Raw genomic sequence first — 21,347 nt, 5'->3', positions numbered from 1 at the left:
CAAAAGGTACAGGGATTGGACTGCTGAGGACTAGGGTAAAGTCATTTTCTCTGATGAATCCCCTTTCCGATTGTTTGGGACATCCGGACAAAAGCTTGTCCGGAGAAGACAAGGTGAGCGCTACCATCAGTCCTGTGTCATGCCAACAGTAAAGCATCCTGAGACCATTCATGTGTGGGGTTGCTTCTCAGCCAAGGGAGTGGGCTCACTCACAATTTTGCCTAAGAACACAACCAAATATAAAGAATGGTACCAACACATCCTCCGAGAGCAACTTCTCCCAACCACCCAAGAACAGTTTGGTGACTAACAATGCCTTTTCCAGTATGATGGAGCACCTTGCCATAAGGCAAAAGTGATAACTAAGTGGCTTGGGGAACAAAACATTGACATTTTGGGTCCATGGCCAGGAAACTCCCCAGACCTTAATCCCATTGAGAACTTGTGGTCAATCCTCAAGAGGCGGGTGGACAAATAAAACCCCACAAATTCTGACAAACTCCAAGCATTGATTATGCAAGAATGGGCTTCCATCAGTCAGGATGTGGCCCAGAAGTTAATTGACAGCATGCCAGGGCTGATTGCAGAGGTCTTGAAAAAGAAGGGTCAACACTGCAAATATTGACTCTTTGCATAAACTTAATGTAATTGTCAATAAAAGCATTTGACACTTATGGAATGCTTGTAATTATACTTCAGTATACCATAGTAACATTTGACAAAAATATCTAAAAACAATGAAGCAGCAAACTTTGTGAAGACCAATACTTGTGTCATTCTCAAAACTTTTGACCACGACTGTAAGTGACCCCAAACTTTTCAACGGTAGTGTATATATAAAAAATGCAATCATTTTATGAAAAAAACCTAAGGCTGTGCAACATAACTCTCTACGTAAGGAATAAATAAGAGTTGAAATTAGGTTGCTAAGTCAAGTGGTTGAAGAGCTATCGAGATTATATGCTTTCAAATATTGATATAAAATCGTATAAGTAGTTTTTGGGAAAACCAAAGGCTGTCCAATGTTTGTCCCTCCAATTTGAACAATACAAAGTTGGTTTGAGGTGCCTAGGTCATGTGATCAATGAGCTATTGAAGTTCTAAGCCAAAACAAATTACTAATAAATGAAGGTAAAATAAATTTAACCATTTTCAAAAACCTACGGTTGTGCAATGTGTGTCCCTCCCCTTTGAACAATACAAAGTTGGTTTGAGGTGCCTAGATGTCACGTCCTGACCTAGAGAACTCTTGTTGGTTGGGTCAGGGTGTGAGTTCAGGTTGAGATCCATGTTATTAGAGTCTATGTTTAGGATCTAGTATGTGTATTTTTATGTTTGGCCGGGTGTAATTCCCAATCAGAGGCAGCTGTCGCTCATTGTCTCTGATTGGGGATCATACTTAGGTAGCCATGTTGCCTAACTTAGTTGTGGTATCTTGTTTGTGTTCCTGTTAGGCTTGTTGTGAGTATAGCCCAAAGGACTTCACGTTACGTTGCTTTTGTTGTTTTGTCAAGTGTTTATCTTCATTAATAAATATGTACGCATACCACGCTGCACCTTGGTCTGACCCGTCTCTCAACGATTGTGACACTAGATAAAAGGGTCAAATAACAACCCAATGTTTATATCCCAGGACAAATTAGCTAGCAACAGCAAGCTAGCTAGCTAAATTGCCATAAATGTTTAATGCTTTTGAACAGTCCCCAAATTAATATAGTTGGTTCAGAGTTCGTTTTGATATTTCAACCTGCGTGTCCTGATCACGTCTGGTGTGGGTGGACAAAATCAACATGTGCGTGCGGTCTGGTCAGCATGTTAGCATCTGGCTATGCAGACGCTTGATGACGCTCGCAAGCCGTGTGGGTGCAATGATTGAATAACTTGTATGTGTACATTTATTTTGCAATGCTTGCGCACGCGACATGGGCGGTGTGGTCAGCATGTGAGGTTACCTTGTCCTATCCGTTGCAGTATTATGACTACAGGCAGTGATGGGCAAAAAATACAAAATACCAATGTATCAAAGTAAACTACCAAATACTTGTATTTAATTAAAATACATGTATTTTGTATTTTTAAACACAGAAATACATTTGCAAGTAGCAGGCCCAAAAAGCAACAACATTCTCAGTAAGGTTACAGAAACGTTTTACTTGCTATGACTGTGACTTGTTGTTTATCTACCTTAGTTGAATGCATAAGTATCTGCTAAATGACCAAAATGTAAATGTATATGTGAAAATGAACATACTAAAATGAACTGCAAAACACAACGGTTATTATTATTGGCCTTGTTTCGGGGTCACGTCTAGATACAGCTTAACCTAATTCTCCTAACCTGCTACTTTAATTATGCTAACCTGCTGCGTAAGTTCTCCTAAACCTGCTACGAAAAGTCTATTTTGACAAAAGCTTTATCCCTTCTAGACAAAACCTTGTTTTGGGGCAGAGCTCATTAGAATAATACTCAGCATGTTTTGCAATTGTCCATTTTTACATACACATTTACAGTATATTTAGTTCATTTAGCAGCAGACGGTCTTATCACACCATAGTGCCATCAGACTTCTGATACCAATGCAGGAAGAAAGGGGGCCACTAAATAGTGAACTGGTATAGAAAAGTATTTTGTATTTTGAAAATACTAGTTACAGAGTTTGAAAGTACACTACATGGCCACTCGTCGAACATCTCATTCCAAAATCATGGGCATTAATATGGAGTTGGTCCCCTCTTTGCTGCTGTAACAGCCTCCACTCTTCTGGGAAGACTTTCCACTAGATGTTGGAACATTGCTGCGGGGACTTGATTCTATTCAGCCACAAGAGCATTAGTGAGGTCTGGCACTGATGTTGGGCGATTAGGCCTGGCTCGCAGTTGGCGTTCCAATTAATCTCAAAGGTGTTCGATGGGGTTGAGGTCAGTGCTCTGTGAAGGCCAGTCAAGTTCTTCCACACCAATCTCGACAAACCATTTCTGTATGGACCTCGCTTTGTGCACGGGGGCATTGTCATGCTGAAACAGGAAAGTGCCTTCCACAAAGTTGGAAGCCTAGATTCTAGAATCGTCTAGAATGTCATTGTATGCTGTAGCGTTAAGATGTCCCTTCACTGGAACTAAGGGGCTTAGCCCGAACCATGAAACAGCCCTAGACCATTATTCCTCATCCACTAAACTTTACAGTTGGCACTATGCATTGGGGAAGGTAGCGTTCTCCTGGCATCTGCCAAACCCAGATTTGTCCGTCGGACTGCCAGATGGTGAAGCGTGATTCATCACTCCAGAGAACGTTTCCACTGCTCCAGAGTCCAATGGCAGTGAGCTTTACACCACTCCAGCCGACACTTGGCATTGCGCATGGTGATCTTTGGCTTATGAGCGGCTGCTCAGCCATGGAAACCCATTTCATGAAGCTCCCGACGAACAGTTCTTGTTCTGAAGTTGCTTCCAGAGGCAGTTTGGAACTCTGTAGTGAGTTTTGCAACCGAGGACAGACGATTTTTACGCGCTACGCGCTTTGAATGACAATTACCTAATAAAATGAACCTAGTCCTATGTGTGTGTGTGTGTCACCTTTGTGTCGCATAGGGCAGGCCTAGGGCTCTATTCAATCTGTAATTCTGAAGCGTTACAGATTCCGCGATAGAAATGTAATGGTAATTTCCGATTGCGTCGACATATGCAGCGTTTACCTTGAATGCAGTCTCCGCTAAATCGGGAACATTGCCTTTAAATTTCAATCAAGCTGTAAAGCTGTACTTCAGCAATGCGGATTGAACAGAGCGCTTAGGCTACACGTCATGATATTGGGCGCCTTCCTCTGCTGAAGCATGCCAGATCTTTATAACACCTGGATAGGTATTTTAAGTATCAGCTAACCACATCATATGTTATAGCAATCTGATAGTCGATGACACAGTTGATGACGAGGCATGCAACCATTGGTTGATGCATGCAACATCTGAGCAGGGAAACACAACCATTATTATCCAAAACGCCATAAAGACATTGGGCGCGTTCAAGCTGATCACTTTTGTCAAGTCGTTGACCATCGTTGGTCACCGCCTTTAAAAGTGTGTTGCATTCTGGGGCTAAACATTTTCCTACACTAAAATCATGTGATCAAAGGTCATGAAGTTTTGACTGCAGTCGACTGCAAGTTTATGCAGTTGCTCTTCACCAACTTAATCCTGCAGCCATCACCTGCATTGTGGGAGGCTCTATTGTCAACCAATCATTAGGGTGTTTTTGTTTGACCCAAGCAAAAGTGGCCAAAGACATGACTGAAACAGGAACCAATTTGCCACGATTCAAATATATATAACAATAAATAAACAATGGCAACACTGCCACGTTGATCTGAGCCTTGCTGTTGGAAAACCACATTAGTGTCCGACTTTCGGCTGTCGCTGATGCACCTCCCCCGACTTCACTGCTCGACTTTCGTCTACAGTCGGTTGATTTAGCCTTACCACTTAAACAAGCCCATTAGTTAGCGTTCCATTGATTAGATGTTGCCAGAACTTACAACGCCTGGATAGGTATTTTACCTATCAGCTAACCACATCATATGTTATAGCAATCTGTCAGTTGTTGACACAGTCGATGACGTGGCACGCAACTATTGGTTGATGCATGCAACGTCTAAGTAGTGGAACATGACCAAATTCTGCCACGTTTGCTCAACAAAAAAAAACAAAAAAAGAACATTGGCACATTCACTGATAGTCCCAGTTGAATAATTCACCAACTTATTCCAAATTCTTATTTTTTATTTGGAGAATAGCCTATCCTGATTGTAGAATAACCTACGATAATTTAAGATTAGTTGCATATAATTAAAAGCTAGCCTATGAGCTCAAACCTCGAAATATACCATATGCATGAAAGTCGTTCCAAGTTGGAATCCTGAAATGTAACATTCCTTTGGCTTGTTAGGTGCATAGCCACAAGGTCAGGTGATGTTGCCTGTCAGTGCACTGCAAATATGATTTTTCCCTCCTAATAAAACAATGTTTGACATTTTGCCATGGTGTTCACAGTTGACTCGTATTTGCAGAGGAATATTGCTTCATCATAGCCTATTTGGCTACATGGGTTAACAGGTGGACTGGTATTTCTCAATACTGTCCACAAGAGTCCTAAAGACTTATAGCTTGCCTAACCTACATCCCTAACATTGCATGTAAGCCTACATCTCTGGAGGCTACACAACTTTTTGCCTGCATTCAAAACTCACCATTATGATAAAAGCCTTATGGAGGATTATCAGTGCCATTTTGAAAATGAAATGCTTAAAGCTAGAATCCATAGCTGCTACATCCATTTTTGGATAGATAGGCTACCATTGATTATTGAAGAATATAACTTATAAATGCTTCATGAGCTTAGTTCAACTGTTGTACCTCATTAGAACCCAAAATATAAGTTTGATTTACCCCAAATGTTTGTAAACAATGTAAATGTAAACAAACCCTGTATAGCCTCAAAACATGGTTAAAACTACAATTTTGCTGTTGTGGATGGTCAGCGCTTGCATCCATAGCTCTGTCTATGAATTTGAGTGTGGTTACATTTCTCCTAGCCTCGTCGAGAACCAGGCTTCCCTATTCGTAAAGCCTGGTGAAGTCCATTACAGAAAGCAGCTACAAAGGGGCCTCGCAACACTCCAAACCAAACAAATGTCTTGCTTGGACGGAGCTAAAAAAAAATACACAGCTTCAGCAATCCAGCGTTTATATCATTGATTAAAACCTCATCAAAATATGTTTATATATGCCGTTTTTGTGGTGACTTTCATTTTCAATAAATTGCAGACTGTTGGCCACACTTGATACACTAAACATTTCCTATAGCCTGTAGGTAGACATGCCATAACCAGGGCCGGCTCCAGGTATAAGCGACATAAGTGAAATGTCTCTCCACCCCATGGCCAAATGGGTAGAATTTCTGGAAATTTGCTTGAAAATTGCACACATTTCTCTCTGCCGCATGGCAAAATGAGTAGAAATCGGTGAAAAAATTGTTATAAAATGACAAAATGTTATATCCGCCCAATGGTAAAATGTGTAGAACTGAAGAAAACTTGCTTTAAAACTGCAAAAATGTATCTCTGCCCCATGGCAAAATAAGTAGAATTGCATTAAATGTGTTATAGAATTGTTACAATTTCTCTCTGTGTGTTGAAAAATGTGTACAACTGCAGAAAGTGGCCTTATAAACTGCAACATTTTCTCTATGCCTTATGGCGAAATGTGTGAAGTTTCAGGAAATTAACATTTAATCTTACATTTTTCTCTCAGTCATCAAGAGGGGGGCCACCAACCAAAATCTTGCTTAGGGCCCCAAAAGGCTAGAGCTGACCCTAGCTGTGACTTTTTTTTTTTTGTAGTGTGTTCAAGCAGAGCCGTTGTAATGCCTTCATCTACCAGGAAAACAGTGATGAACATTACACGCAGCACCCCTTTTACAGGCATATGGGGGTAGGGTTCTTGAACTCAAACACCCAGTCAAAATGTAGCTGCTGGAATCCAGCAGACCATTGTAGCCATTTTGGCTAATACAAAATTCTCCAAACGAGGTGTGACAACAACGTAACTTTGGAGGTATGGCTACGCAAGACTACATTTCTCCAGGCCCATCCCTCAGCTTTTTCCCAAAACAGAGGCGGGGTGATGCTTTATTATTGTTTCAATTAAGTATTCTAGCTACCTAGGAATTTTTAAATGATAAACGGATTTCTATTTTCATATCAGTGTGCATGACTCATGCCACATCAATTGCAAAGTTAAAATGAAAATCGAAAATGGCTCATTTAAAATTGGGCAGGTAAAAAGAAAATCTGAACAAAAATGGGAAATGGCAAATGGGAAATGGCAAAAAGAAAATTGCATATGCAATGTGTAAAGTGAAATAGAAACTGGCTGTTTTCAGATTAGGCATACTAATCGTGCGTGTCAGTTACAATGCACCATCCTTTGACCTCCTTCTCTTCACAGAGACCCATCTGAGGCACGGCAGAAATATGACTAATAGGGTTCGAACAAGGGTCTTCTGCACATCAGAAGAGCACATTAGCCCGCTAAGCCAAAGCCTGTAGCCAATGCAACTCTTCAGGTTACTCATCATGCGAACAACTATCCAGGAAGAAGTCATTACCTGAGGAGTCTGTGTTGTGATTGTGTTGTGATTATTGTTCTCTACCAGTGTGCCTGCTGTGTGGTCAAGGAACATTGCATTTATCATTTTCTGTTCACCACTTGCAATTTTCGATGTACCAATTCATTTAGAATTTTCGATTGTCATTTTAACGTTGCAATTTCATTGTGACATGAATCATGCACACTGATATGAAAATATAAATGCATTTATCATTTCATTTTAAGTGGCACTGATTATCCTCCATACAAGCAAAAAAAAAAAATGGCATTGTTTTTAAAGAAAAAAAAACAGCAACTGATGATGATTATGTTGATATAGACCTAATATTCACTACAACAATCGTAGGCCTATGATGATGAGGATGACGATGATTAAAATAATAACAGTAAAGTTATATTAGGCTATTATTATTATTACTACTACTACTACAGTTATTATTATCCAAATACTTCCTCTCACCATCATGGAATCTTTTGGCCTGGGCTATGTCTATCACTTTCTAAATAATGGAACTCATTTTTCTTAAACATGTCAGTCAAATAGGATATCGGACACAATATGACATATACAGAGTTTCATTTTATTGTCATTATTTTCGTTTCATAACTTAAATGATTGAGTTTGTGCACCTGCATAAAAACTTTGCATATACACAAGTGTTGGGAAATCATGTAACTTTATCAAGGTCATCATATAAAATGGGGTAGACTACCACACGTATCACAGCAAAACATAATTTGTACATAATCATCAATTATTCTCTTAAATTATTAGCCTATAAAGTTTCAAATAAATATCGACATTTTACAGTAATCCTGAGATTTAAAACAACAGTTGTTGACATTATAATGTCAAATTCAAGGAAAATATGTACTAATAGAATAGTCCAAAACATCTTGGCACGGTCTGAACTCGCATGCGTAATTCCAGATTTGGGCAAATCAGTGTGCGTAAAGGCGCATGGTTGGCATTTTAGCCTCTGAACTTTTTAGTCAGTTTCGCCTGTGGCGAGAGTGGCAGGGGATTGGGATCCAGAGAGATCATGTAGTTTTCGGATGTGCTTTTTCAGGTCAAAGTTCCGGCAGAATCCCTTGCCGCAAGTTGGGCACGTGAAGGGCTTCTTGTCATTGTGCGTGTGCATGTGGAACGTCAGGTTGTACACTTGGTGGAAGGCCTTGTTACAGATGTTGCATTTGAACTGTTTCTCCCCGCTGTGTGTCAATTTGTGGTTCTTGTAATTACCTTGAAGATAAAAAAAAGAAATTGGATGTCAACAATAATGTAAAGAGTCAGTGCCACAGTTATCAGTAAATTCCGTTTTAATCCAAGTCATAAATTGAGGCACACATTGTACATTTAATCTGAGTTGAATTGAGCAACATAAATTCAGTTCTGAACGGAATCTATATATTCTTCTCAAACACAATAAATAATAATCTTATATTCAGATATTGCAAATAATTCCATGCATTTAGGCTACATTATTTGGACAAATCGAGTAATGTCATAACGTACATTTCCAATCATATAATCCAGAACACTTGACATTAACATTCTTTATAACCTTTTTGATGAAATCCTTTGCCGCAGAACTCACAGACGAAAGGTTTGTAACCTGCATGGATTCGTGTGTGAGTGTTAAGAGTTGAACTCCGGTTGAATGCTTTTCCACACTGGTTGCATTTATGAGGCTTTTCCTGTGAAGGGTATATGAACAAATTAATGTGATTTTAGAAATCTAATATTATTTGGGATCCAACTAAAACTGTAGGCATACAGTAAAATTGCTGAAATATAAGCCTAGAATAAACTAGGCTATAGCTCAAGTGAACGTTGAGAATCCTATGTTCAACATCAGGCCAAAATATTAATATTTTAGCCTAAAATACAATAATGGCATTGATGCGTTGTTCTATCAAATTTACCGATAATATAGTCCTAGTTCCATTTTGTGATTTTTATATAGCCTAGCTTAAACAACATAGAACCTAGGAATGGCTTTGGGTATGATTGAATAGAACACCTGAGTATGAATAATTTTGTGGCGACAAAGGGTGCTTGCTTGTCGAAATCCCTTGCCGCATACTTTGCAGACGAATGGTCTCGCTCCAGTGTGCACAGGCATATGGCGCGTTAAATTGTAGTGGGCGTTGAACACCTGTGAATAGAAAATACAGAGATTATAATTATAAAATTAACGATGTTAAAATATCAAGCAGGCCCGCAAGGCAGAGACCACCACAAGTACGAAATCGATTTTCTTACCTTTCCGCAAACCTCGCAGGTGAATACTTTGGGTTTGCCGCTTGGGCAACCACTGTTCAAATTGGAAGAGCCCTTGAAAAGTTTGTCCGATATAATCTGTGCGCTCTCTTTCATGTAGTGATGGAGTTGAGTTTGGGAAATGTCTTTTACTCCGGATGCGTATCTGTCTGCGCAGTGAGCCACTTTATTTTTCTCCGCGAGGAAAGCTCTCTGGCGCGCATGTTGCAGCGGAGTGTTGAGAAAGTAGGAAGCCATGGGGTGGATGTTTACGATGCTGGATGGGGGTGGGCATGCACTCTGCCCGCAGTTCAGGTAGCACACTGGGCCCATGGCATGAAAAGATGACTGATTCACCACCCGTGGTCGAAAAAGTGTGTATTGTCCCACCGACGGGCTCACATCTAGTTGTTCGTTCTTATAGTTCAAACCAATGCTGACCAACTCATTTGAATTATACGAGGAAGCGTCAAGGTGACTCGTATCTAATCCATTAATATTTAGTTTATGACCCGGTTCGTATGCAAATGGCACTAATGGTATCATGCAATGCAGTGATGATGAAGTCATGTTGAGCGCCTGCTTCGGGACCGCTTTACCCACCGGAGTGTGATGGAACAGGTTGGAGAAAGGTATCGACTTTGGCTCGGGCGTCCTGGCCATAATCCGTTCGATCGAAAAAGCGAGAGGCTTGGTGGAGGTGATCATGTTTCCGCCCGTAGTCAAGTTTCCAGAAGCCGAGGGGGAGCCGAAAATTCCCGCTGAGTGGTAGAGCGCACTGTCCATAACTTTCAAAACAACACCTTTGAAAAGCAGGCGTTGGTGCTCCTTTTGTAGATACCTTTGATTCCTTCTCACTGCCCCGCTAGAAAGGACATCATTCCGCACGCTCTGAGTCGACGCGAGCCCCCTCACTGTTCCCGCTTGCGTTTATTCTGTAAAATCAGCACTTATGTCTAATCAGCCAAGACCTCACCAATAGTCACCGTCCAAGAAGAAAAAGTAAAGTAGATAATTGATCAATTCTCCACTTGTGGCCCATCTACTAGGCTACTGCTATGGGAACGCGTGTCTCACCAGTGTCGCAAAGGAGCTGTTCTTTAGTGGACGGAGTCTTGTTCAACTGTAAAGCGTTTGGCAAATCTGAGGTCCCCTTGTGGCTTCGTGTGACATCATTTGAAATCGCATAAGACAGGCGCTCTGTGGGGTCAGAGGATGTCAGCATTTGACATATCAGAATTTGATATCTTTTCGCTCATCATATATGGTGCATGATGTTTAAAGCATGCAACAATCTAAAATAATATAGGCATTGGTTTTACGAATGTGTATTGTGCTCATATTAAATATTAACTGTTATTTATATACATTTACAATGCAGTAGAGTTATAATCTCTCTACTATAACTCAACTATTAGGACCTAGTCCTAGGCCTATATTTTCAAATTGGTCAGACCCATGACGCTACCTTTTAGTCATTGCGTTTTTAACCTAATGAACAATTATAATTGTCTCTATAGAAATCCAACAATAAGAAAAACCCACTATGCGGAACACATTACAATCTAAACTGAATTATAGTCGATCAATTTTGATAAAAGGCTTTTGAAGCTTGTCTTAACGTGTAGGCCTTTACATTTTGGCTATTGTATAAAATCGAATATAGGCTACAGTATTACATAAAACACTAAGTTAATTCAAGTAGAGCTATTCATTTTTTAATCAGTATGCCAGTAGGCCTATACACGAGGGAGCTCAAGGTGAGAACCGTGTCCTATCTCTTAGTAAATCCAAAGCCGGTGGGACTGCGGGAGTGTGCACGTGGAGAGCGATGAGCTCCATATGTGCCTCAAGGACTATATGTTTGCGCTGTCAGGAGAGATGTATGTATCCGAGCAACAACTTCTCAAAGCTTGTCCCCTGTTCCGGTTGAAGTCGTATTGGTAATACGGTGGAAAGTTTTATCTGGGTATATCTAGAAGAATGGTCAATGACAATCCTGACAATGAACAAGGTAAATATGCGCAATGATTGAAACTGTGTTCCGTTACAGCAATTTCTATTCAGACTGTTTACACTGTTTGATTTATTCCAATTGAAATCAAAAAATATATGCTACCCGAGAAATGAAGGATGAAGGAATGTCACCGAATAGAATAAAGAAATAGGCCTATAAATAGGCTAATATGTTGGCGTTGCCTTTTCTTCTAATTTAATTAGTACTAATAGCAACACTACATTATTATTATTATTATTATTATTATTATTATTATTATTATTATTATTATTATTATGAACATAACTATTGGAGTAATTATTCAATATATTATATGGTATTGTCGAAATTCATAGGTGACCATATTTTACGTTTATTGCGTGAAACAAATCAAATTGGTGGTCAAAATGTTATCTGTTTGGTGTCAAATAGCCTATAATCTAAAGCCTTTTAAAGAGAATCAGCGGGGTGCTTTCGTGTGCTGCTCGAATTTCTTTCAGTTAAACATTTTGGAGACCTGACTGAAACCCATATGGCTTTGGTGAGTCTTTCACGTAATTATATTCATTAATGCGGTGCTAAGGATTCAGACCTAAACATCTTTCACGTAATTATAAATAATTTGTAATCAGTTGATTGACATTAAAATCTCGTATAATTACAAAGTCTTGGTATAAACTGGCGTTAATCCCTTGTGTTTTCTTTTCCCCCCGGACTTTTTCTTTTCCTTCAATTCTGAGACCATGGCGTGAAGAGAATGCGATACTGCTCACTTCTATTGCAAGGATCATTTAGGTAACCAACACAATGATTGTAGTAAAAGACGCAGCTCAAGGGATAAACAGTGATGCATAATAATAATAATAATAATAATAATAATAATAATTCCTATTTATAATATAAATTATTATTATTATTTAGTTAGGCCTATTTTTAATCTCAATCAATTATTATAAATATTATTATTAGGCATTATTTACCTTTCCTATTAGGCTAAACGTTATTGAAGAAATGCTCCCAAAAAAATACTGATATTTCACGAATAGAATTTAAGGTTAGGCCTATATGCTAAAAGCCAAAAATAAATAGGCCTAGGCTTTACAGCATGCATTCCTTTCTTTAATATGCGAAATAATCGTTCATGTGAAAATGCTGCATACGGCAAATAGGCCTAATAAAATAAAAATAAAAAGTAGCCTCCTATTAGGTTTATTTTGAAAATTAAACCATAGCATATTGCTTATAGGCCAATTAGGCCTATTGGTACACACCCAAAAAAATGAAGGCTTCAACTGGAGTTCTTCTAAACTCCTCAAAGATCCTCAAAGAACCTTAGGGTTCTTGGCAATGGAAAACAGCCCCAAAAGGTTATTCAAATAACTTCTTAGGAGGTGGTGTTCATCGAGGAACCCAAATTGTTGCTGGAGTTCTTCTGGGAACTTCGCAATTGCAACTGAAAACGCTCGTGCCACGTTTGAATGCGACAACAGTTAAAAAGGTAAGCTGGGTTGATGTTAGACTCTGAATATGTATCGAAATAATTGATATAATAATATAAAATACTAATGAATAACGAAGACAATAATGGTCTTCTGTGAATAGCTTCCATTACGTTAGCTGTCACGTTAGCTAGCTATAGTTCAGAAGAATTAACGTAAATATTAGAAAGCCGAGTTTGACCGTTGTATGAACTACAGTAGCTAGCTAGCTAACGTTAGCTAACGTTATGTCCTAACTAGACATAACTATGTTTGTATTATTTCCTGAACTATATTCTGTCCTATATATTGTATATCGTTTCCATAACGTCAACATGGCTTCACACTCATTAACGTAAGTTTCCAATCTAGAGCAGTTATCGCACTTTTGTGAGAATGAACTAGCTAGCTTCGTTGACGCGAGCGAACTAACTAAGGACGGTGACCTGTCCAGACGAGACTGAATCTGTCAATGTTGAGTATAATCTTTCAAGTCAGCCTGATAAAATATTGAACAATTTGTGTACAAAGATAGTTTCACATTTGATATTAGGCCTGTATGGCAGTAGTTTTACTGTATGGCAGTACTGTATTGGCTAGTGCTTTCTCCAATATGTTATTCTATTTTGCATTCAATTGTATGTCGATGCCATTTATCTTTCAATATTTATTTAATATGTATATTTTTTTTATGCTTGCAAGACTATTCTTTGACACATTTTCTCTTCCTTTGACATTTTTATAGGACAGAACATGGACACGATGCAATTGGGATCAAGAAGAAGGTAAGGATATGTTGTAGGACAGCTGCATTTGAAGTGCACATTTAACCTACATAGCAGTCAATACAAACTGAAATCTATTAGCATACAAATGGCATTCAAATGGCACACGAGTGTCTTTGGTGAGTTGGTTTTGGTCATTTCATGGGTTTTCCTGGTGGGGACAGGGTATGTAGTGCCTTTGCATAGCCTAGCTGGACTCTGGCATGAAACCTGATTCTGTTTCTTTTCAGAAATTCTGAAGTATATCGATGGTCAGTGGAGGATGTCTGTCAGTGGCTTCAGTAAAATCAGTTGGAGGACTACACCTCTCCTTTCCAAGGTTTATAATTTAAATATTTTTTTATCATCAAGGTCCAACCAAAACTTGACTTCCGCTTTTAACCCAACTACCGGGTAGCTCTAGTTGTGGAGGTCTTATAACTGCCTTGCTCAAGGACAGAACAACAGATTTTTTCACCTTGTCGGCTGGACGATTCAAATGCTTTAACTGCCTGCTTTGTATAACTGTCCAATATGCAACAAGCATTTTTTATTGCTCATAAAACAGATTCGCCACATTGGTCTGTATCACCAGAGTGAGCCAGGGTTCCTGTTAACTTGTGGACTTGGAGGTTGCATGAAAACATGTAAATGCTTTGCGTCATATAGGACACATATATACAGAAAACACAAATATTTGCTGACAGATAGGCCTAATGGTTCTGTAATTCCTGTGCCTGACTACATTGAGGAAAATGTGAACGACAATGACTCTGATCTCGCGTGGGCGCCTGCAACGAATGTTATTGAGTCCTTGGACTTCAAAACTGAAGACCTGGTTAGAGGCCTTAAGAGAAAACTCTGCCTTTTTATGTTGAAGATCAGAGAGAAGCATTGTGTTCCTGCAACTGTGCAGAGCAGTATAGTGGACGATCTTCATTCTATTTTTGATTCATTTATGTCCCATTACAGTGATGCCTTGAAATTCCATCTTAGAAACATTCACATCAATGTAGATGAGGACAATGACTTGTGTGAGTTTTTAAACCAGACAAAGGTTTTTGAAGAGTGCATGAGAAGCATCAACACAGAGTGGATGCTGAAGCAATACTGCTGTGAAGAAATGGAAATGGTTAGACTGAGAGAGATACATCTGAGTGGTGAAGAACAGGACAGAGCCAGTTTTCAGAACATCCCACTACCCAACCTTTTGAAGAAGGTGGCACAAAATGAAGATGTTTGGGCGAGCTTAAATAGGTATTGGATACCATGCCTGGAAGATTAAGTTATGGAATTGCATGCTCTTTTTCAAGAAGTCTTCCCAAACAAGCAAACACCCAAGATGCTCTTACTTATCCATTACCCCCGACTGCTGATTGCATATGGACCACTTATCCATCTGTCGTGTATGCGCTTTGAAGCCAAACATCAGTACTTCAAGAAAATTGCACATGTCATCTGCAACTACAAAAACATTGCAAAGACACTGGCCAAAAGACACCAGATGAGACAATGCTTGGAGCAGTCAAAGAACACATGCTTAGGAAGCACAGTACCACTCTACGCAGACATGAGACATTCCAATTCATGCCCTCCCGGTCTCTGTCACTTGTGCTCTGCAGGCTAGATTTGGGGAGGATCTGAATCCAGACCATGTCAGCAAAATGAAGTGCATCACTGTAGACAGCGTGTCATACAAGATTGGTGATTGTCTGGTGATTGGGATGGCGCACACTGAGGAGATTCCAGTGTTCTTCAAAGTAAACCACATATACGGCATATTGGGCAGCTTGTATTTGTGTGGAAAGCTCATGACTCCCTCTGGTTTCAACAGCCATGCACATGCCTATGTGGTTGAGGAAAGTCTCCAGTGGGCAGCCGTGGTGCCTGGGGAGGAACTAGCATTCCATGGTCTGGACAGCTACCTTGATCCCGAGGGGAGACTCACAATCCCTCTCGGGCATTGGATTTGCAGGTGATTTTGTCTAAAATATGACTAAAATTGAGATGTAGTCTTGGGTCTTGTGTTTCAAAATTTTAACTGGTTGTGATCGTGTCATAGACTGGAGCCAAGTCTACAGACCAAGACCCATCTTCTTAAAACCAAGGACCAGGATGGTCCTTGGTTTTAAGAGGATGGGTCTTGGTCTGTAGACTTGGCTCCAGTCTTGACTCCAATGCAATAAATAATCCTGTAAAACAACTACTGCTATTAATATCTCATATCTAATAAAACTTTCTCAACTTTACTCAACAGACCACCTCATCGATGGTGAGACACTCATGGGCTTGAACGGCAGGATGATCGAACAGCTGTTTCCTGTCATGAAAACTCAAGTTCGATTTGCTAAATTAATTGGAAATTTAAAGAAGTATGTAGCTGTGAGGTATTTATCAACTATTTTTAATATAATGAGCTCTATATAATTGTTCCTTGTACAACAAAGCTATTGAAGTTGTAATACCATAACAATAATTCATACCTTGTTTCTTGCTGCATAGATTTTACAATCTGCTTTGTAATTGTGACGACAGAACTAAACATGTAAACGTATATGCTTCTATGTCTCAGCTCTCTCCAACAAGACCAACCCACCACAATTTGCTACCAGCCCCAACTACCAGCCAACAACCAACCAACAACCACCAACCAACACAAAACTGTGGCCCACAATATTCACCCTTCCTGAGTTCCCCACAGTCCTGCAGTGTAAACTCAACCAACAGAGTGAAGATTTCCACTCTCCCACTCAACAGTCCAAGTGGAGGAGCCAAATCATCCAAGTTTAATTTGATACCATGTGCACATATACCTGGTAAGTTTATAAATTGGCACATCATGTGAGTTTGTTTGTGTGTGTGCGTAGTCATGGGATGTGTTATGCTGTAATGGAACACTACATTGATTTACTGTTTTCAAAGGTACCCTACAAGCAGACAATATACCGATGTCTGCACATAATTGGTGGCCAACTACCCATTTCTAAGGGACCGTTGTGATGAGTGTGATGGAAAGGAGTCAGGCGCAGGAGGGTAATCACCGAATACAGAGTTTATTCCTTCGTAGACACACAAATGCGCTCAAATAGCGATCAACGAGACAGGCTCAGGGGAAACTATCATCCCTGGCAAATACACTGTAACGGATATCCAATAATACATAAGAACAGGGGAAAATCTACCCTGGCAACAATATGTTACGAGTAGCTACACTACTCTCACAAATAACAATCACCCACAAGGACAAGGGGGCAGAGGGAACACATACACTGACTAATTAGGGGATAGGAACCAGGTGTGTGTGATTGACAAGACAAGACAATTGTGATGATGATTGGGGCGGCAGTGGTTAGTAAGCCGGTGACGACGAACGCTGAAGCCTGCCCGAACAAGGAGGGGAGGCAGCCTCGGCCGAAGTCGTGACAACAGTACAGGACAAGGATATGTGAGTGATATTTGTACTTTATTTTTTTTTACACATTTCACAGTAATGTGTGGTCATTACTAAAAACTAAATCTCCATTCTCCTTTACTAAGGAATCATGGCATGGGATGATAAAAAATAAATTCAAAAAAGAGGTTGCAATCATCAGAGCTAAGTTCACACAGAAAATGAGTTCTGATGGGAATGCAGCACCAGCATCAAAGACAGCTAAGGTTTGTGGCTAACCTTACCCCTACCCCTAAACCTAAACTTAGTTCCAGCAAGTGTTTGCGTGTCAACAAAGTTGCAGTTAATAGTTTGTGTATAATTTGAGTATACATGGACCATACAATATATGCAACTATCCAATGAAGTGGGAACATTCTTTAAAAATCAAGAGCTTTACCTGTGCATATGTGTGTTTCTGTCATAGGTGACTAATGACGTGCATGATGTGGAGCTACTTGGGGGCGTGTCTGCTACACCACTTTTGAACCAAGTAAATAACAGTCAAATAATTGTCAACATATGCTCATTGGATCATGAATTTGAAACGGGCTCTCACTTTTCTTATTCTGACGAAATTGACTGGTATTGTACTAATCTTTACTAGGCATTGATACAGAGTGCAGAGGACACTTTCAGTGTGACAAAGCACATCAAAGAATGAGGGAGGAATGCAAAAGAAACCATCCTGACCGTAGCCTCCTGCAGGACAAAATGAAGAGGAACCCGGTGGAAAGATACCATTTTATCGGCACCCACCACACCAAAGAGATCCTTAATGAGTTTCCTGCACAGCTGCATTGTGAGTTAGGTCACACATTTGCTATTTTTTAAGTCAATGTTATTAAGTTAAACCTACAGAAATACAATGTGTGCAAATTATATTTTCAGATCTTCTCAGAAATGAATCAAAAAGATAATTCAAGGTTAGTGGCAAAATGCTAGCAGAGGTAGAGAGGCGAGGCAGGGGTGAGGACATCATCCTGCTGTTTCGACAGTCCCTGAAGGACAATACAGAAGAGGCACACAGGGGTATTTGTTCTTATTCCTTCCCTTTCTCTAATGTAGCCAATACATAGTACATTAAAAATATGTATTTTGTAATAAAATTAGCAAGTGTAGTAAGATCATTGCTTTGCTTTACTAGGACTCGAGACCACAGCAGCGATCCTGCTCTTGCCCTACCTCTTCCGTGACAAGGTATGCCTATGCACAAATAATCTGTTTCTTCATAAACATAAGTGTACATGCCTATATAAAAATTCAGCGGAACATTTGTTATGTTCTTTGTTAATTGTATTAATCTTTTCTTACTTTTGTTGACACAGATTTCACCGCTCCCAACTCCTTTACAGCACATCGGCGGAAATCCATTTCCCCATGAGAGTGAAATCACACTGGCCTTTGATGGGGAGAACATCCACGCTCTAGAGGACGTCCCCATGGGAATTGGGGCTCTGCTAGGGCTGATTTTTTTATTTTAAGTTAAATTTCCCAAAAATGTCAGAAAACACTTATGTTCTAATGTTACTGTGTTCTGGGGATAAGAGAAGTTGGGGTGAAGTTACCAGGGCCGGTCATAAAGATGGCAAACTTCCTAACATAACTAAGTGGTTGTTGGGCAAGTGGTTGTTGGACACACATACTAAAGCAACAAAATGCAAGTCTACAATATTGTTAGTTTACCGATGATTCATTTTTAATGTATGTTGTTTTTATCATTATTTTAATTTTTAAAATTGTAATGAAAAGCTCTATACACAAAAAATTAGGGGTCCAGAATGATTTTGCAGTGCATGGTGATCAAACAGGTTTCCTGTTATATTTATGAAAGAGATTGGTGTTTTTTCACCATCTAATCACAGCATGGGGTACTTTACACCACTGCTTAATGGTTTCATTTCGGAGAGACAAATAATCATGTTTTGTTGCAAAACGCCACAGTGCCTTCAGAAAGTATTCACACCCTTGACTTGACTTTTTCCACATTTTGTTGTGTTACAGTCTGAATTTAAAATGGATTAAATTGAGATTTTGTGTCACTGATCTACACACAATACCCCATAATGTCAAAGTGGAATTATGTTTTTAGAAATGTTTACATATTAAATAAAAATGAAAAGCTGAAATGTTTTGACTCAATAAGTATTCAACCCTTTTGTTATGGCAAGCCTAAATAAGTTCAAGAGTAAAAATGTGCTTAACAAGTCACATAATAAGTTGCATGGATTCACTCTGTGTGCAATAATAGTGTTTAACATGATTTTTAAATGAATACCCCGTGTCTGTACCCCACACATACAATTATCTGTAAGTTCCCTCAGTTGAGCAGTGAATTTCAAGCACAGATTCAACCACAAATACCAGGAAGGTTTTCCAATGGTTCGCAAAGAATGGCACGTATTGGTGAAAAAAAGCTGACATTGAATATCCCTTTGAGCATTGTGCAGTTATTAATTACACTTTGGATGGCGTATCAATATACCCAGTCACTACAAAGATACAGGCGCCCTTCCTAACTCAGTTGCCGGAGAGGAAGGAAACCGCTGAAAACAGTTATAGAGTTTAATGGCTGTGATAGGAGATAACTGAGGATGGATCAACAACATTGTAGTTACTCCCCAATACTAACATAAATTACTTTATATCTTTGATCTTGGCTTCATAATACAGTTTCTTCTTCTTTTTGTTGAGTTTAGCCACATACTTTCTCAATTTGCAGTAAGTCAGCCAGTCAGATGTGCAGCCTGACTTATTAGCCTCTCCTTTTGCCCCATCTCTTTCAACCATACCATTTTTCAATTCCTTATCAATCGATGGTCCCTTAACATTCTAACAGTCAGGTGCATATTTATCAATATTTGGAAGAAGCAATTTCATAAATTCCTAAAGTGCAGCGTCTAGATGCTCATTATTAATCACATCAGACCAACAAAAATGTTGATCTCTTATACACTATTTTAGGCCCAGCTTTTGGAACACCCCTTCAAATGAGTGGATTCGGCTATTTCAGCCACACCCGTTGCTGACAGGTGTATAAATTCGAGTACACAGCCATGCAGTCTCAATAGACAAACAGTAGAATGGCCTTACTGAAGAACTCAGTGACTTTCAACGTGGCACCGTCATAAGATGCCACCTTTCCAACAAGTCAGTTCGTCAAATTTCTGTCCTGCTAGAGCTGCCCGGGTCAACTGTAAGTGTTGTTATTCTGAAGTAGAAACGTCTAGGAGGAACAACGGCTCAGCTGCGAAGTGGTAGGCCATACAAGCTCACAGAACGGGACCGCCAAGTGCTGAAGCGCGTAGCCCATAAAAATAATCTGTCCTAGGTTGCAACACTCACTACCGAGTACCAAACTGCCTCTGGAAGCAACGTTAGAACAAGAACTGTTCGTTGGGAGCTTCATGAAATGGGTTTCCATGGCCGAGCAGCCGCAAACAAGCCTAAGGTCACCATGTGCAATGCCAAGCGTCGTCTGGAGTGGTGTAAAGCTCGATGTCATTGGACTCTGGAGCAGTGGAAACATGTTCTCTGGAGTGATGAATCACGCTTCACCATCTGGCAGTCCGACAGACGAATCTGGGTTTGGCGGATGCCAGGAGAATGCTACCTGCTCGAATGCATAGTGCCAACTGTAAAGTTTGGTGGAGGAGGAATAATGGTCTGGGGCTGTTTTTCATGCTTTGTGCTAGGCCCCTTAGTTCCAGTGAAGGGAAATCTTAATGCTACAGCATACAACAACATTCTAGACGATTCTGGGCTTCCAACTTTGTGGCAACAGTTTGCACAAAGCGAGGTCCATACAGAAATGGTTTGTAGAGATCGGTGTGGAAGAACTTGACTGGCCTTCACACAGCACTGACCTCAACCCCATCAACACCTTTGGGATTAATTGGAATGCCAACTGCGAGCCAGGCCTAATCGCCCAACATCAGTGCCCGACCTCACTAATGCTGGCTGTTATAGCAGCAAAGGGGGGACCAACTCCATATCAATGCCCATGATTTTGGAATGAGATGTTTGACGAGCAGGTGTCCACATACTTCTGGTCATGTTTGTGATCACTGCATCCAAGTTTAATGGCTGGGATAGGAGAAAACAGAGGATGGATCAACAACGTTGTAGTTACTCCACAATACTAACCTAATTGACAGAGTGAAAAGAAGGAAGCCTGTACAGATCAAAGCCTGTACAAAATATTCCAAAACATGCATCCTGTTTGCCATAAGGCACTAAAGTGATACTGCAAAAAA

General features: G+C 39.9%; 1 protein-coding gene and 1 long non-coding RNA gene across 3 annotated transcripts; one reads left to right on the top strand and one right to left on the bottom strand.

The window, feature by feature from the left end:
* Positions 1-7,737: 7,737 nt before the first annotated feature.
* On the bottom strand, positions 7,738-10,535 carry LOC121531376 (fez family zinc finger protein 1-like). The gene is made up of 4 exons (XM_041836613.2): positions 9,427-10,535; positions 9,185-9,319; positions 8,726-8,858; positions 7,738-8,403 (listed from the first exon to the last, which is right to left on the bottom strand). Exons 1-4 carry the CDS (start codon positions 10,207-10,209, stop codon positions 8,150-8,152), a joined length of 1,305 nt encoding a protein of 434 aa, XP_041692547.2. The 5' UTR covers positions 10,210-10,535; the 3' UTR covers positions 7,738-8,149.
* A 2,353-nt stretch (positions 10,536-12,888) lies between these two features.
* LOC121531377 lies at positions 12,889-19,033 on the top strand. 2 transcript variants are annotated; one of them, XR_005994142.2, is made up of 14 exons: positions 12,889-13,371; positions 13,643-13,682; positions 13,913-14,001; positions 15,496-15,636; positions 15,919-16,033; positions 16,234-16,477; positions 16,584-16,694; positions 17,008-17,106; positions 17,199-17,318; positions 17,519-17,584; positions 17,699-17,893; positions 17,983-18,123; positions 18,239-18,291; positions 18,420-19,033. It is a non-coding gene; the product is annotated as an uncharacterized LOC121531377 (long non-coding RNA). The 2 variants fall into 2 exon arrangements; XR_005994141.2 differs by having other exon boundaries at positions 15,919-16,048.
* The last annotated feature ends 2,314 nt before the right edge of the window (positions 19,034-21,347 follow it).

Source organism: Coregonus clupeaformis, unplaced genomic scaffold (assembly GCF_020615455.1).
Source record: "Coregonus clupeaformis isolate EN_2021a unplaced genomic scaffold, ASM2061545v1 scaf0073, whole genome shotgun sequence".
NCBI classification, from domain to species: domain Eukaryota; kingdom Metazoa; phylum Chordata; class Actinopteri; order Salmoniformes; family Salmonidae; genus Coregonus; species Coregonus clupeaformis.
Note: the sequence above shows the minus strand (reverse complement) of the source record. Positions and strands in the feature narration are given on the sequence as shown.

What these genes read in the sequence shown, in the direction of transcription:
- LOC121531376 (XM_041836613.2), bottom strand. Translation starts at nt 10,209, where the DNA reads ATGGACAGTGCGCTCTACCACTCAGCGGGAATTTTCGGCTCCCCCTCG. An exon ending in ACAAAATTATTCATACTCAG is followed by an intron (nt 8,859 to 9,184) that starts GTGTTCTATTCA and finishes TACCCTTCACAG; the next exon opens with GAAAAGCCTCATAAATGCAA. An exon ending in CAAAGGATTTCATCAAAAAG is followed by an intron (nt 8,404 to 8,725) that starts GTTATAAAGAAT and finishes TTTATCTTCAAG; the next exon opens with GTAATTACAAGAACCACAAA.